General features: G+C 34.5%; 1 protein-coding gene across 2 annotated transcripts in view; it reads right to left on the bottom strand.

The window, feature by feature from the left end:
* KHDRBS2 (KH RNA binding domain containing, signal transduction associated 2) overlaps positions 1 to 18,504 on the bottom strand; it is a 498,248-nt gene that overhangs the window by 180,496 nt on the left and 299,248 nt on the right. For both annotated transcript variants that reach the window (XR_003044470.1, XM_006926413.1), the window contains exons 5-6: positions 10,102 to 10,229; positions 2,120 to 2,318 (exon numbers count right to left, since the gene is read on the bottom strand). Coding sequence is in view for 1 of the 2 variants with exons in the window: in XM_006926413.1 (XP_006926475.1) it covers positions 2,120 to 2,318; positions 10,102 to 10,229 (327 nt within the window). In the remaining variant the exon portion in view is untranslated. The remainder of the gene's footprint in view (positions 1 to 2,119; positions 2,319 to 10,101; positions 10,230 to 18,504) is intronic.

The raw sequence follows: 18,504 nt of genomic DNA, 5'->3' as shown, positions 1-18,504 counted from the left end.
TGTTTGTTGTTTCCTTACCAGAGATGCTCTTTACAGAGGTGGCCCCTTGACCTAGATCTTCCTTTCATTTAGGCATTTGCTGAAGTCTCCACATCAGAGAGACCTTCCCTAACTGCCCATTTTATGCTAGTGCCTTCCCTCTACTTCCCTTCAGTCTTTTTTCTCTATCTGACATTACTTTATTCATTTACTTGCATATGTTTATTTTCTGTCTCCTTCCACTAAAATGTAAGCTTTATGAAAGCAAATATTTGGTCTGTTTTGTACATCTTTAGGACCTTCAAAACAGTACCTGAGATAAGATAAAGGCTCAGTAAATAAATGAGTGAATGAATAAAAGGGATTAGATAATTTAAAATCTAAGTAAAAAAATTAGATTACATGACTTTACATATTTTCTTTTACTTACTTTAAGAACCATCCTCCTCCTAAGTTTCCTCTTTCAGAATAGAATGTTTTCCACCCATGTTTCTATAAACTCTTTATGCTTTTGTAGCTTACTCTGATATGACTTGTATCCCAGTGATTTATTCACTATAAACTGGAATGCACATGATTGGCTACAATGTTTCATCAATCTTGTTCTCTTTCAAGGTGCCCTATATTTGCCTTGTACACTTTTTGATTAATGACAGTGTTGACCACTATTATCTGAAAAGCTTTTCTCTTTCTTTTAATTTTTGTAATAAAGATCTAACTGTTTAAACCTCTGTTTGGAAGACAAAAATACCACAGCGGTGATATACATAAAGATGGTACAGTTAGAAGGTTCCTCAGAGACTATAAAATGACCCCATCATCCCTGTTGTGGATTTTAAGTCCACTCATTCAATGAGTACTTATTTTGCACATACGATGTCTCAGGGAAGCGATGGCCTAATCCTGATTTTGAAATTTCCAGATGGTTTAAGATTTTAAATATTGAGAGCTGGTGTTATGTAAAAGATACTTTAGATGAACACATTTACCCTTTTCTCTGGGAAATGGATTTCTAACAATAGTTTCTCTTCATGTTTGCAGATATTAGTTAATGTTTCCTATTTAAGCAGTAACATTATTCCTAAAAACTAACATAATCTTAGTATTAATATATTCTTAGTGACACCTATCGACCATGTTCACTTTATTATAGGGTTAAGTTCAGTTGGTGATTAAACAGTCCATTGAACATTTATATGTTTTGAGTGGCCAGCATATGACAATAACTGCCCTTAAAGAGATTACATTTAATAAGTAATCATTCATAGATGACATTTAAGAAGACAGCATCTTTGTGGATGATTGAATGAAACAAACACCTAGATCAGGAGATGAGCATGCTGGAGAGGTTAACGTCAAAATGAATGTTTCATAGGATGATGATCTGGTTCACATCAATTTGATTTAACATTTATAGTGTACTTACTGTGGTTACACAAGTAAATAGAAGACTGTCCCTTTTTACAACTTTCATAATCTAGTTGGAGAAATGGAAATAGGGACTAGAATACAATGTGACCTGTGGAATTGTAATGACCTGAATGAAAGGTCAAAGGGCATATCAAGAGATACAGCAGATGGGAAGGGAGGGAGATGTTTATAGTCATTGCATTTCTTCTGTTCATTCTACATTTTTTTTTAATTCTTCGTATCTGCTAATCCCATATCTTTCGTATAGTGAAAGAGAGAATAAGGATATTTGAATGAAAGACCAGACATATGGTCATGCATGATTACCAGCTTATAATATATTCACATTATATTTGTCAAATATTTCTGAGTTTTATGCTAACCTTTATCGTGTTCCAGAAGCTTCTGAATATATGACACATTATGTTCATAATTATTTCCACTTGACATTGATCAAGTCTTCTAAATATAAGAAAACCAAAAGATTGTTTGATTCTTAAAATGCAACCTATTTAACTGGTACTAACGACAATCATGGCACCTGGAAAATGAAAGCTTTTCTCAAAATGCTATCATTTAAATGCACTGCTTAAACTCTATTGCAAATGAAATTCATTTTTGGCAACAAACATCATCTGTTATATTCACAGTATACGAATATCTTTGAGGCTTAGCTTGTCACCCAATTAATTTAACTTTTCTTAACAACTGATTTCTCAAGGGTACTTACATATTCTTCATAAGCTTCATGGGCTGGAGGCGGGGGTGCCCTGTATCCTGGCACCGTTGGTGTGCCCCGGGCTCTTGGGGTAGGAACACCTCTTGCTACAGGGGGCACTGGAAGAGCTCCACGGGTCACAGTGGTCCCTCTGGGAGTTAGGACACCTCGTCCAGGTGGCGGGGGAGGAGGAATGGCACCCCCACGGCCCCTATGAAAAACAGGACATGTACAGATGAGAAACAAATGATGAGAGAAAGGGATTAAAACAGATAAATCTCTCATCTTACAGCCTCCATACAATGGGAAGAAAACCAAATTTCTCTCTCTCTCCCCGCCCCTCTGTGTGTGTGTGTGTGTGTGTGTGTGTGTGTGTGTGCGCGCGCTTGTATTTAATTGTGACTCTTTAGGATGTAAAGTGCTTTGACCTCTACAGTTGAATAATTTTTTTTAAGTACTAGCTATGACTTAGTTATCAAGAAAACCATGTAAAATACTTTGATAGTTTCTTTTATAAAACTAAAAAACTAACTAAACCAACCAAACAAACAAAAACCAATCCACTGTCATTTTATTGCAAATTTACCAGGAAGACCCAAATGAGAGCACTGTCTAATATATGACTCACTGGACCATCAATGAAACTGCGCTGCTAAATGTCACTGTCTCCTCCATGGTAGACGTTATTGACAGTGATGCTCAATGTTGTCATTTATAAATAAAAAAAAGTCAGCCTGCAATTTAATACTTAATAAAATGTGGAAATTCAACCATCGTGATATCATTTTGTTTTTTATAGTAACTTAAGCTTGAGGTCACTTGAAATCACAACTCATTGTTGCTGATTTGTTATCCTGAATGTAATCCCCTGAACCGGTACAGTCTCTGATAAAATGTAGTATTCTCTGCTAAGTACGGTGCTAGTGAAATACATTAGGGCTCTGCAATAAAACGAATAGACTGAATACTCTGTACCACAGCGCTTGAAACAGAAGTAACTTGTGTTAAAAGCCTAAGATCAAATGGATGCAGCCAACTTTTATGGCATTCTGAGGCCTTCGGAAAGGTTGAATGTCTGGTCTTTGTGCAAAAGTGTGGCTATTTCACTTTTTATTGTCTGAAAGGCTGGCCTCTATAAAGTACTACTTTCAGCAGGTTTTTTCACTAAAGCTTTGGAAAAAATAATGATTATTGGGACGTCAACAATCATGCTGTCTGGCTGCACCCACAGATGGGAAATGTAGGTTATGCTTTCTGCTATGAATAGCAGTCAGCTGGCTCTTTCTTGCTTGCAGAAAATGAGCTTTTACAAGTGAATAGTAAGAATGCTGGTAAAGCTTTTAAAAGTTTTAAATAGATTACAGAGTTGATGAGCAGAGAAATTATCAGAGAATTTATTGCGAGTCCACTATAGAAAGAACATTCTCCTAGTTTGGGGGATGGCGAAATACAAAAGACCCAGAATGCCCAGTGCCTGCTTTAAGCACAACAGAGCTGAGGAGGCAATATTCCACATTATCATAATAATATAATATGACATTCTATATTATTATGATAATATAAAAACATCTATAAAAAATAATGTAAAGACCAACGTTACCTTCACTGGGCCAAGGCACCTATCAGTTTCCTCATAAAAAGGGTAAGCATACATCCAGGTTTGTGTGGAATACTTCTGATTTATAACTGTTATCCTAGCTTTCTATTCAGTTTAGCATTTTAACACTCTCAGAAGTGTCCACATGTGGCTAGTAAATTATATGTCACACTGTTTTAAACAATATTCACAAGTCCTGGGTATTAATCATAGTTAAGTATTATAACTGTTTTTTTTTTCTAATAGGTAAAATCAAATTTCTGAAAATGTAACATTTCTTCTTGTTCTAAAATTATGATGCTTGCATCAAATCTAATTTCTCATTCTGTTCCTTCATCAACTGTGTCATCAGACACAGCCCTAGCAAACCTGTCTCCTGAATCTGACTCATTACCTCCTATTCACTATGTCCTTTACCTGGAATATTAACCTCTTATCTCTCTTCTCCACTTTAACGCAAGATTCATGCCACCTATTTTAGGATAAGGCTGAATCCATACTCAGTATTTTTTCCTTCATTTTTCTGACTTCTTGTAAGCTTTCCATCTTTAACTCTTCAACTCTTATTCATTCTTCAATCAAATGTAATCTAGGTATTGCTTTTGCCATTTTGTTAAAAATATTCTTGACTGAGCTCACCAGTAGCTTAGTGATTTCAAAATCCACTGAATTCATTTATAGTCCCCATTTCCCCACATCTCCCTTATTATATTTATCACTGTGGACTACTACTTAGAAACACCTTCTTTGAACTTTGTCTATTTATTTGTTTTTTTATTAAATTATTTTTTAAATTTAGTTTCAAGTACACAGTACATTGGTTAGACATCTATATAGTTCATAAAACGATCCCTCCAATTGCTCCCTTCCCTGCCCTGACACTCCACCTAGGCAACATATTAATGCTAACTGCATTCCCTCTGCCATGCTCCCCATCCCTGTGACCAACTATCAGCTACTAATTTGTACTTCTTTAGCCCTTCACCGCATTCTCCCAGCCACCAACGCCCCCTCCCCTTTGTCCGACACCAAACTGTCCACTATATTTGTGAGTCTGTTTTTGATTAGTTTGTTCTTTTTATTCCTTAAATGCCACATATAAGTGAAATCATATAGTGTTTATCTTCCTCTGTCTGACTTAATACCTTAAATATCAAAGCAGTATCTTTGCTTATCTCTTTCCTTTTCATATGTAGGAGTCATGTTTTCTTATCTTTTCAGCCACTCTATCTTTTGGTTGGAGTACTTAACTCTTTTCCATTTAAGGTAATTATTGATAGGAATGTAGCTGTTACCATTCTGTATTCCTGTCTTTGATACATGTTTTTTCTTCTTAAAGAAGTCCCTCCAACATTTCCTGTAATACTAGCTTGGTGGTGATAAATTCCTTTAGCTTATTTTTGTCTGGGAAGCTCTTTATCTGTCCTTCTAAATGATAGCTTTGCTGGATAAATTATTCTTGGTTGTAGATCCTGGGTCTTCATCCTGTGGAATATTTTTTTGCCAAGCCCTTCTGTCCTGCATAGTTTCTTCTGAGAAATCAGCTGCCAGTCTTATGGGTTTTTCCTTATACATAATTATTTGTTTTTCTCTCGCTGCTTTTAATATTCTTTCTTTGTATTTAACCTTAGGCATTTTAATTGATGTGTCTTGATGTGGGCCTCTTTGGATCCCTGATTTTTGGACTTCTCTGAGCTTCCTGGGGTTTTATGTCCATTTCCTTCATCAGATTAGGGAAGTTTTCCATCATTATTTCTTCAAACAGCTGTTCAACATCTTGATGTTCTTTAGTTACGCCAATTAGATGGATATTTGGAGCTGTAATACTGTCCCATATCCTCCTTAAATTATTTTCGTAGTCTTGGCATCGTTTTTCCTGCCATTCTAATTGAGTGCCCTGACTGGCTTTCCTGTCCTCTAGATAGGGCATTTGATCCTCTTTATTATTCATTTGTTTATTCTGTTGTTTATTCCATTTAATACACTTCTCATCTCAGATAATGTGTTCTTCATTTCTGACTGGTTCCCTTTTATAATTTCCATTTCCATTTTTATTTTTTTTTAATCTCTCTGTTGAAGTTCTCACTGAATTTATCTACACTCCTCAAAAGTTCAATGAGCTTTATAAAAGTTCATTATAACCAGTGTTTTGAACTCTGCATCTGTTAGATTACTTGACTCCATTATATCTAGATCTCGTTCTCTTCTCTTATATGGTTTCTGTTTCTTTGTCTTCCCATTTTAGCTGCCTTTCTGTGTCTGTTTCTATGTACTAAGCAAAGCTCCTAAATCTCCCGGTCTTATTAGTGTGGATTTGTGTAGTAGGTGTTCAGTGGCACAGTCCTGAGAGGGTTTCAGCTGCAGGCCAAATTTAGCCCAAGCCTCTACCCCTCCAGGGCCACCTGTGAAGATTCAGCAAGCAATCCACAGATGCTTACTTACAGTTGCCTCATAAAGCCACACCAGAAACCGAGGCTGCCTCCAGTGTCTCAGGAAGGAGCAACTGACTCGCTGAGGATACACCTCGATGTGGCTTGGGTGGGGCCACAAGTTAGAGGAGGCGGGTTTCAGGGAATCCTCTGGGCAGAGTGATCTCTGTTATCCAGTTTGATGACATCACAGCTATGACGGTGCTGTGTCCGGTGCACTGGTAGCAGGGAGGGCTCAACAGGGAACAATGGATACCACCAGCACTTCTGTACCCAGCAAGTTTTGCCTCGACCCTCACTCTGACAATGTCTCCCTGTAAGTCCCTGGTGCCCCCTGCACACAGCCGAATAGGACTGGTGCTCAAGAGTGAGCAGGTCCATCACCACGAAAATCCGTTTGTGGACGCTGCCCCTTTAAGAAGTGTCTGCCGCTGCCGCAGCCGAAGCCTCTGTCTCACTCAGCCACTCGGGACCCGGCAGCCCTGCATCCTTACCCCACCCTACCTTCTGCTGTTGCAGGGTGTTTTCTTGGACTTCTCCCTAGTTGATGGCTTGTTCCTCTAGAGCCCAGATGATTTTTCCTTGCTGCTGCTCCTTGTTTCCATCACAACTTTGATATGGTCACCAGAGAGATGAATAGAGCCTCTATCATTTATGCCATTTTTTTCCTCAGTCTTCTTTGAACTTTATGACTGCTTTTCTGCTCACTTCCTCCTTATTCTTTCTTATTCTTCAACTTCCTTCACTGGCTTCTCTATTCTTGGGCCCACCTTAGAATATGGGTGTCTGTCCTCTAGCCTCTTTCTTTTTCTCATAGTGTACCCTACAATCCCTAACTCAAATAATGGCTATTATCTATTTCCTTCCCAACTCAGGCAATATCCTGGATTATGGGCCTCACATCAGAAGTTCCTTAACTTGTCTGCACATTATAGTTACCTAAAGACCTTTGAAAAATTCCAAATTCTGGACCATACTCCGAGCCAATTAAATCACAATCTCCAGAGGCAGGAAGCCCTCAGTGACTCCAGTGTGTAGACCCCTGACTTATATGCATCATCTAATTAAAAATCTTGACATGCTTACCATTCCTATGCTATTTTAAGGGTTGAGGATCAAAGCACAGAAAGTATGGATCACTTTCCCAAGGTCACACTAGCACATCCATAGAGCTAAAATTAATTATAGGAATCATTATAGTTTTTATTTAACTTAGTCATTTATCTAGTCTTAGTTGATGATATGATAATCTCTAATCAGGCTAGACATCACAGTTATCCTTGGGCCCTCTTCTCCAACATCGAATTGAACACTAATTTATATAAATTCTAATCTCTGATCTGGTCTTATATCTCTATACACATTTCTCTTTTGGGTAATGGACTTGTCTTCTCACTGGCTTCCTTGCCATGAGTCAGTGTCTTTCTGCCTCTGTCTGGCTCTCTTTGACTGCTCTAATTTTTCTCTATTAACCACACTGATGACCAAGTGGTCTTTTTAGAAGCAAATATGATTACTCCCCTCTTTACTAAACTCATTAGTTCTATGTATTGATTCTCATTATAGTAAACAAAAGCCTTCAAAATCAACCCCTAAAGTTTCATTTTGCAGTGTTTTCTCTCATTCAGCATGTAATGGTGATGTGTGTTAGAGATGGCATGTGTCTTAATTCTTTAGTCATATAAGATAAATGATTATAAAATATATAGATGTAATGCTTTGTTCTCTGGTATGTACTATTATCAGAAAATTAGTTTTCATAGATATGTTTATTGAAACAAATTCCTTTAATTAAATAAATTTTCAACAAATTATTATAGAAGTTTAAAAATATTCTGAGTACTATTCTTTTTAAATATGACTGTAACTGAATAATTTAATAGTCGTAATTTCATAAATATGTACAAATTAGCATTAGTTAGCTTATGTTTTCAAGATATTTTTGATCAATATGATTTCCTATTTAGTGAAGCTCTTTCCTTATTCCTTCTTATTTGTATATACATTTCATCATGTGGTTTGATAGAGAAAACAAGGGTTCTTCGTTTACTTTCATTAATGTTAAAATAGTAAAGATATCAGTATAACATTGGTAGTAAGGTTTAATTTTCAACATTAATTTTTTCTTTTTATATATGCAGTATCAGATCTGTATGATATGAGATATTAAAAATCAAACGTTTTCAAATTTTTCTTTTAAGATAATCAAAAATCTAGGCCATAATGCAGTATTCTTTATTAAATCATTAGAGATTAAAATTTTAGTATAAAACTACTGAAATTGAAACCTTATATGATTCACGAAAATATGGCAAATATTACAATAAGGAATACCAACAAAATAAAATCTGTTAACACATGATTTTATAATCTCAAAAGCAGGTTAATGCATTATTTTTAAAAGTGGTCCCAATTTCAAGGAATATAGACTAGAAAAAAATTTGTGACCTCTGTAGATATAAATCGTTATTTTTTTTGAAATGTAAGAACAACAAGTTCATGATTTAAACCATATGACTTAATCAGTTAAGATACCTGCTATATCATTTAGCAATCCATGATGATGAGGTTAGAACTGTGCAGGTTTTATAAAAGTCTGATTCCATTAAAAAAGTATGTCCATAAAAAGTTATGCCACATGAATTTTTAGCAATAAACAAGTATTTCTGGATAACAACAGAGAGCTCTTTTTTAATCTTTTAAAGATAAAAATGTAAAAATAAGCTCTAGAACATTTTCAGAAGTTTTCCTTTAGTCAAATGTAATTTTCAGAATTGCCACATTTTACCTTTACATCGTTATTTCCTTGGTATTTTATTTGGAAGTTTATAATTCTTAACTTTTTTTTTCTAATAAGTTTGAAACTGTTTGTGGTATTTATGATTTAAATATTAAAATAATGGTTTTTCGACAGTGGTGGTTGAAATATTTGAGGCATAATTTAATAAATAAACTGAATCAGCAAAGTACTTTAGAATCTCTTAAGATGATTTCTATGCAATATATAAAATAATATTCTAAATCTATGTCCTTTAGATAGTTGAAGGTCAACTGTAATAAGGTGAGAGAATGATAGAATTACATAGTCTATGTGTGAAGGCTATGAGTATTTTTTACTTTACTGCTTTGCAAACCAATGCTTTCTGTTGAAAGCTTGACAAATTCAGAATAACTACAAAACAAATGTTCTCTGATGACCAAAGACATTGCAAAGTCAAATGTGACTAAACTTTAAATACTCTTACCATCTGCCATGCAAGAAGTGCACTTCTGGATTTCTGTACTGGTGTTATACATATATTATCTATCTATCTATCATCTATCTATCTATTATCTATCTATCTATCTATCTATCTATCTATCTATCTATCTATCTATCTATCAATCATCTATCTATCTACCATCTATATCTAATCTACCTACCTACCTTTTTATCATCTTTCTATCTTTCAATTATCTATCTTTCTGTCACCATCACCCATCTCTCTACCTATCACAGAAGGCTATATCAATTCAAGGGCCACTTAAAGCACAGACACAATTTATAACTTTCTCTTCAGGCAAGGTTATCCTGGTTCAAAAGACAAATGACTGTATCATCTGCATACCTTAACCTGGGGACAGAACCAAAAAGTAGAAAGACTTGGGATTGTTCCTCTTATTTTCTCAGGACAGTTGTTAATTATGGAATTAACTTGTCTGTGACCTTGGGCAAATTCCTCACACTTTTCTGTACCTGAATTGTTCACCTGTAAATAATATTTAATCCTAGTATGGAGGATTTGATGAGTTAATTTATGAAAGTTCTTATGTACTATAAAAGCATGTGTTATTGTTTTTGTGGTGGTGGTGGTTATTGTGGCTGATGTTATTGTTTATTCTTTACCATGATTATGCCACAGAGCAGGCCAGTACAAGATTGCCATCCTCATTGGCTGTTACTTTACTTAAAATAAAAACTAATGTACCTTGAAGGAGTTGTGGGAGCTATTCTGATCCCTCTGCCTCTAATACCTCTGCCACGACCAGAGTCCTCTGAGCCATTTAAGTAAGATAATTCACGTAGTTGTTCTTGACGAATTTCATCATTGTAGTCCTAGAAGGGAAAAACATGACTTGTTGAGTTAAAATGGGGCATGGGGTTCTTGGAGCTTAACAAACAGTAAGAAAGGAAATTTTTCATTTATTTTCTGGAGCCTTGTATATAAAAATCTAAAGTGATGTAAAATCGTATATCCTTTAAATTCTTATTTTTACATAGAGAAATTGAAGTTCTTTCTTTTATCAAGGAAGTAAGTACTCAGCAAAAAATTAGGTGAGATTTGCGGGGCTATCACTTCATGTGCTTCCCAGAAAAAGAAAAACGTTCCAAAGTTATGACTGCTAACAAAAGAATTACTAAAGAACTAGAATAACTGCTTGATACTCATATAACTCCTGAAACATAAACCAAAAAGGGGCAATCTCGAGGCCCAAAGTAGATACTGAAGATGTACTGAAATCATTTTAAAAAGTACAAATAATAGGGCACAGTTTCAGATAACTGGGGAGCTATGAAATCCAATCAAATGACTTGATGAGCAACGTTTAAAAATAAGAACTTTCTATGTTGTAGAATTGGACTGACAGAAAGTAATAGCCATAGCAGAAGGCAAATTTCACAGTAATAACCAGAGATTCAGCCAAAGTCAAAAGGACTGTCTCTCCCTTCATTAATGTGGAAATGTATCAGTCGTTTCGACAGGACCAAACAGTGGATCTGTGTCACTAAAGATAAATTCTATCTTCAAAACAACAAGTGTCGGTCTTACTGTTTCTCCTTTTACTAATACACTCAACACACACATGCACATATACATACCTGGTTAAACACTACAAAGCTATTTTTTTTTGCCAATTAGCAGATATTTGGGCCTGTCCAAAACGTCCATAAGTTTATTTGGTCCACGCCAAATGGTCTTTGATATTTGGTCCTGTCAAAATGTTCATGCTTAGAAAACACTCCTGAGCTTAAACAGCCCACAATATTTATTTATACATTTGGTTTATGAATACATAAATATTATCATTTTTATTGGTCCAATAATTGTGTTGCAGCTGGATTGCCAATAATAACCCTGCTTGCCTCAGTAGCCTAGCTAATAATGGCTCATAAGTTTAGATAGATGGATGAGCGTGCAAATGTTGCAGAAGAGTGGGATTTATATAAACCATGATTATTGAGGAAGAGTCCTACAGGTAGAGATATGCACAGGGGACAGCAAGTTGAAGATGGGCTTTCACAATTCTTGATGTGTTAATACAATAGCATATATCAAGGATCTTTTTGGCATGGACTAAATGTGCCTATGGATGTTTTTGATAGAAACAAAATTCCTGCAAGGATTTTTACCAAACGGCCAATGTGAATAATTCTTTTTCAGTAAAAATATGTTTAAGTAAAATTGACTTAGTGGATTTTCTAGTATTGAAGAGAGGTCTAGGAGTTCAGACTAGGAATATTTGTGAAAGGTGAGCTAATAGAAATGATGTTTGAGGCTTAGCTGTGGGAACAAAAATCAAGTCTATTATCTCATCAAATGATGCCAGTTTAGCTCTGCTTATATATGTAATAGGGACATTAAGTGATAATTGTGTACACTCAGCCAGACACTTCTGTCTAGAAAATGGCAGGGTTGTATTCAGCCTACAAGGATTTCTAGTGCATGGCTTGACCTCATGCTCCAAAAACTGCTTTGATTACAAGCAAAAGTAGTAGTCACTCCAAAGCATTTATTTTCTTATTTTTAACATGTTTCTTTCATGTTCATTCTCTTATGCACTTGATTATAATAATGGGCTCACACAGTTGGCTGACTGAAGAGCTACACAGTTTCTCATCAATCATATATTATTCTATTTTTATCTCTGAATTTTCACATTCAAACAACAACCAAACTAAAAGATAAACATGTCTATTATTTTATTAGGATCAGGAAATATGATGAATTGCTACTTCTGAGTGAACTGACTGGCCACCTTCAAAATAAAAATTCCATAATTTTCCCGTATAATATTCCTAATAAGAAAGGGGATCTACGCAGCTTCTTGTCTAAGAAAAACCACAGACTCAAAGTCCTTATGAATTGTAAAAAGGGATGGATTTTCATTACTGGTAACACTGAAGGTTGGAATGAAAATTAACAAAATTGCAAATGAATTCAATATATGTAAAACTTATTGAGAGCATATATATATTTTTGCCAGAATCGGATAATATAAAAACGTAGGTATAATCTTATTCATTATATAATCATAAAAAACTTATTTTTAATGTCGTTGCACCAGGAAAGTCTAGAAGCTTCCACCTTTCTTTCCTGTGGGTCAGATATTATAGTGTGAGGGCTCTCCAGCTTTCCCTGGTTCCCTCTTTATTTATTTATTTATTTTTAGTCACAGAGAATGTTCCCTAATAAAATCCTTACAAGTTTAATCCCAGTTTGTCATCTGCTTCTTGGAGAACCCAAACTAACATAAGAGCATGGATAAAATGAAATTCCTACGATTACAAAGCTGAAAGCTTTGGTAAATCCATTAATGTTAAGGCTGGTGGAGCCTATTCCTTCCACAAACTCAGATTAAATTGAAGTACTTGCCATTCTCTTCCTTAAAAATGGTTATATACAGATTAAATATGAAATTGATTACTGATTGCTAAAAAGGGTACAATCAATATTTTTTAAGAAAATAAACTGTATGTTGCCCAATTTTTTTTTAACACTTCGCTTAATAAGAAAATATAAAAGTCACAGAGTGAACAAATACAAAATGTATTTTGGGCTGGAGATTAGAATGATTTGGTTGGTGTAGATTAATTGTGATAATAATGAAGAGGCTGTGTGCATGTGTGTTGTAGGAGAGAATATGGGCAGCCATAAGAAATTTAAGAGCACTTTAGTGAGAAGTGAAGTTATGATTGAGAGATATGGGAACAAAAGAAGTTTTTAGGTGCAGAAATGACTAGGATTATAATAACACCATTTACCAGAGAAAAGAAGAAATGAAGACAAAAAAGATAGGAGATGAAGAATTTTATAGTTGACCTTGATCACCTTAAGTTTAAAATGTCAAAGAGACATTAACCTTAGAAATTCAAATCCAGGCTGATGGAGTAAATTTGAACGTCATCTGCACATGTTTTTGATAACTGAAGCAGAGATTACATAGGAGAACAGTAAAATAATGTAGTGCCAAATTTTCTAACCATACTTTTAATGCAAATTTGTATCATTGAAGATAATCAGTTGACTTGTTAATTGCAATGATTGTATCATTACATGTTAAATGATCAGGTCTTTTAATATTTTAAACTTTAATTTCCTAATTAGACAATCAAAATATATATACTACTGTATTTATAGTAATGAAGTAGCTAATTGTTTCAAATACAGAATATACACTTTTTAAATGCCCAAATGTAGAAATAGTTGAAACTTTAGTCTCTAGACTAAATATATATTGTGTATTATTTTTATAACATAAACATAATTTTCTAACCACCAAAGTCTATAATTTTATATTGTAGGACTTATTTCCACCCTTCATTAAGCACAGACCTAACTTTGAATTAATCTTTCATAACTAGTACACGAGTCTGGCTGAGCTAGAACACGCTGTTGAAATTTAATTTTGCATGCATTGCTGATTATTCAGTTATATAAAATTTGAAAGATACTTAGTAAATAAAATATTCCAAGTTTACCTTGTAAATGTTATCTTATCAGAAATATTCTACATATTAGTTCATTCGAGTAGTACTGACTTCTAAGATTCTGGAGTCATAAAATATATACATAGAAATGGACGGTTGTTGTTTCATGGCTTTTTAAATTGTATGTTAAATTTGCTAACACAGGTATTTATTGAAAAGTGAAAATATAAGTTCATAAGCAGTAATATAATAAACTGTACTTTTATATTTTATTATTTAATATTTTAATATAAAAAAAAACCCTTGAGAAAGAAAACAGATATAAATAATCACCTAGGTTTGTGAAAAGTTCATAAGACAAAGAAGCTAAAGTTATGACAATTCAGGATGAAAAAAATTACAGTCATTGTGAAATAAATAAATATTAAAATAAAATAATATATTCCTTTAATTTGTATGCAAAACTGGAATATTCCAAAATTTTAAAAATAAGGTATACCCATATTATGATGAAAATATTCTTGTTAAAAAAATGAAACATATTTATAGAGAAATCTTAATATTATTTCAGATAGGATTCTAAATTACTGAGATTCCATGCTTCAAATAATAATGAATGTTTTACTAATTTGGGGTACACCTGCAGTAAATAAAACATACAAATGCTAAAAATGCTCCATACTTTGCAAGATGAGTTATAAAGTTTCTTTTAAAAATGCTGATTGGTTTGATGCAGCTTTGATTTCAGACAATAGCGATTTAATAAGTAATGGTGAAACTTTAAATAACTCTATCAAGGCCTAAATAACCCAAGCATATCATACAAAGACATTTTAAGAATTGATCCAAATTTTAATTCTCTCGTAATATCCAGAAATTTTGCTTTTTTGCTGTCAAAATCAGTTTTTAAAATTTGATATCTTGAAATAATAGCAAAGATATTCACAAAACTTGTATGTTCCTTTTGCTCAGAGTGAGGCAAATTCTCTCTATGAAACAATTTTCATGAAATTCATGAGTGCTCCTTTTCGCATCTTCGACAAGGCCCCCCCACTGTGTTGGCATATGGTGTAAACATTATACACAAAAGCTCAGAGCAGACAGATGTTTGGATGTTCCTAGAAAGGACTCATGCTCATAGGCCGCATATTTAATGTATATGCATAACTTCCCAGTTATATACACTCATGTCCATCTGCTATGATGGCATTTTGCCCAAAAACAAATTGGGAAGATTATTTTACTTGCGAATAGATGCCACGTAATGACAGGTGTAGACAGGCAACCTGGGGGCACAGTGGGGGACTATTTTCCTGCCAAATCCCCTCCTCTGAGACTATGATGGGCACTGTTGCTGCACGTTTAAAACTGTGATTATAACCACTGGTTACATGTGAACTTATTTTTGGCTCTACTGATGCCAAGAGTATCAGACGACATCAGGAGAGAATGAAATGCAGACTGTAACCCATCTGAGCCATGACAAAGAGACACGGGATTCCTTTAGCCTTTACAAACAGCTAGGTTAGGACACTTTTACCAGTGTAACAAACAAGAAAATGTCGGAGGTGATGGGTCCTGTGCCAATATCAACTCTGTGGCTGAGCTGGAATGGGTAGAAGGCTATTTCATAAAACTAGTGCCATGCTTAATATTATCTAGCAAAACAGTTTAGACTATTAGATAACATTTCTTAGCCAACACAAGGTGAGTTTTAATCAGCCCAGGCTAGAGACCAGAAAAGCTCATTAACAAAATGCGTTCAAAAAACAGTCAATTAAGATTTATTAAGAATCTGCTTGATGCATGAGGTCAGTATAAAGGTTTTATAAAGCTTATTTATCAAAGGAGATTGAATATCATCAAGTAAAAATGTTGTGGACTTTCTGTATAGAACCGGTAGTTATGATAATTTCTGTCACTCAAGAATGTTTTCTCTTTTCCATTACCAAAGTCATATTGCACATTGTTTAACAATCTTCAAAAATAAGATAATAACTCTACAGAGTTTATGTAGATATTTTGCAGGACTATTAAAAAGGTTTGTTTTCTGTTTTATTTTACCATAGTAAACATTGGCCACTGATATATGAGGCCCAGGAACCAGGACCTCTGGAATGAGCACCGAAGGACTCATGTGTTTGGTGTTATACTGCCACCCATCCAAGCTTATCAAGTCGGTCTCTACCTCAGGTTAAATTTAGGGTGGCAGATAAATATTTAGATAACATTAAATGAGAGATCTGGGCTGCTTTCTACAAATACCAAGTTTCATTTTTTTTTTTAGGTAGAATCGGAATAACTATTTTCTTCAGTAAATTTTCTTGGCAAGTTACTATGCACATGATACAGAAACTCTATTTGCATTTTAAGTTGCAATAGGAATTAATTTAATACTTTGGCAAATTATATCTAATTTAATTTACAAGTACAAAAAATGAACTCTGTTAACACAGAATTGATGATTATTGGTACATTGATCCAATGGGCCCAAATTCTTCTTAACAAACAAATCATCATGATAAGGATACCTTTAGAGGAGAGTGCAAATTCTGTGCATTAAAATTCTGTGCATTGATAGGATACGGCTCATGTGAGTGATTTTTATCAATAACCTTGAAATTCAAGGCTTTGTCTTAGACATAGAAAATTTACATATTCAAGATAGTAATGAACCTAACCAGTCAGATTTTTTAAAAAGTGCCTGAAGTTTTGCTATAATAAATCATCCTTTTATTTATTCAAAGTATCAGTGCAAGGCACTGATATAGGTGCTGGAGACACAGTAGAGGAAAGCTCCTGAATCAGGAGAGCTTAAGTAGATATAGATGACGATATCCCTACACTGGTCATAAAATGTCAGAGTAGGCACCATTTCAAAAAAATACCTAGGCAAGGAGAGAAGCCTTATAGTTATTTAATTTTTAAAAATATTTAAAACTTTTATTTATTTTTTACAGTGACATTGGTTAACAAAATCCTCTAAGTTGCAGCTGTACATTTTAACAGTAAGACATATATATATTTACACTGTGTTCACCTCCCATAGTTAGATTTCTTTCTGTCACTACATACTTGCCCCCTTTTACCCTACCTACCTCCTCTTTCCCCTCAGAGAGAAGCCTTTTAAATATTCTCTGAATCAGTGTCTGCTCAAGTTAACTTTGATTCTTTTTGTTGGTTTAAAAAATAATTTATGCTCAATATTTCACTAATGTTTTGGTGGCTAATATTTTTTTTTGTTGTTTTATTTAAAAAAATATTGACCTCTACATTTCTGTTTAAGAAAGAAACAGAAACATTAATTGAGGAGGGCTGTGTAGGTAGGTGGCTCATCAGAAAATCTCTCCTAGAAATTCTCCTTTGCTTTCTCTCGAATAAAAATATTGTAATGATTACTTAAGACTGTATCATTTAATCAGGAAAATGAGAACTTAGTCATAGTAACTGTTAAAAAATTCTTTGAAAAGAGTATAAAATATGCTGTACATAGATATTTTAAAGTTACCTTTTTATTTGATAGCTTCTAGTGACCTCCAAATTTAGTCCTAAAAAAATCTTTGCATATTATTTTTCCTGAATATTTAATCATATTTAAATAGAGTAGTCCTTAAAAATAATGAAAGTGCCACTTTTTAAACAATGTATTAGAGGAGAGCAGAATCATTTACCAGATGGGAAAGAATAAAGCACTGAAGATGAGCAAAGGCAAGCAAGAGTGAGAGTATCCAGCTAGGATGAAGAATGTTAAGTAAGGATGCCAGCTACTGGATACTTAGGAAGAGAAAGAAAGTAATGGTTAATGAAAACTTTAGTTTCATGGTCAGTAATTGAAGTAATGGACTTATGATATCATATGAGTGCAATAGAGTGAAAGAAGCATTTGAAAAAAAAAATGGAAAACTACATGTTAAAATGTGATGTAAAATTTCTCAAATAGCCTCATGAAGTAAGTCATAATTGAAAAGCGAAAAGAATAGAGACTAGAATTTGAAGACCTGGGTGTATAACCTTTATTCCTTTCCTTGCTTCCATGGGTTTTGCCTCGATGGGAACCACCTATTGTATTATTCAGTTGTGTTTGTCTTTCATAATTTGCTAAGTTCTTGCAATGGCTGATAAATTATATACGCATATCTGTGTAGTGGATTTGTTCAGCATCCAAAAAGGTCTTGTGTTGTAGCCTCTTTGTCAGGGGCAAACCTCTTAGCAAGGAAGACCTGGGGTGGGCCCATGCAGAGCAGCTGACATACTGGGCCACTCCTCTGAAAGGGGAACTAGACAACTCTCTGTCTTCAGGCTTCTCCCAAGATTCCCTAATTCCACAGAGCATCTTCATAGCTCTCTTCAAGAGCACTTGAGTCAATTGAATCAGACAGCCCCTCTTTCCTTCCTCCACACAATGAACATAACACACCAGGTAGTCAGAATCAATCCTATTCTGCAGAAGGGGTTCACTGCAGGTGAATCACCACTATATCTTCTAACAACCCAGGATCTTGGATCTTCTCAAATCTCTAACCTTGCATCTCAATGAATAAAGGAAATGCTGCTTTCTTGGAATCACGTCCGATATCAGGTACTTCAAGACCATTCAGCCTCCCTACCAAGATGCTTGTATCAAATCCTCTCATTAAAGACATGGGAGAAGTGATTTCAAGAATTGGCACTTAGGTCACAA

The sequence above is a fragment of the Pteropus alecto genome, unplaced genomic scaffold (assembly GCF_000325575.1).
Source record: "Pteropus alecto unplaced genomic scaffold, ASM32557v1 scaffold7, whole genome shotgun sequence".
Classification (NCBI taxonomy): Eukaryota; Metazoa; Chordata; class Mammalia; order Chiroptera; family Pteropodidae; genus Pteropus; species Pteropus alecto.
Note: the sequence above shows the minus strand (reverse complement) of the source record. Positions and strands in the feature narration are given on the sequence as shown.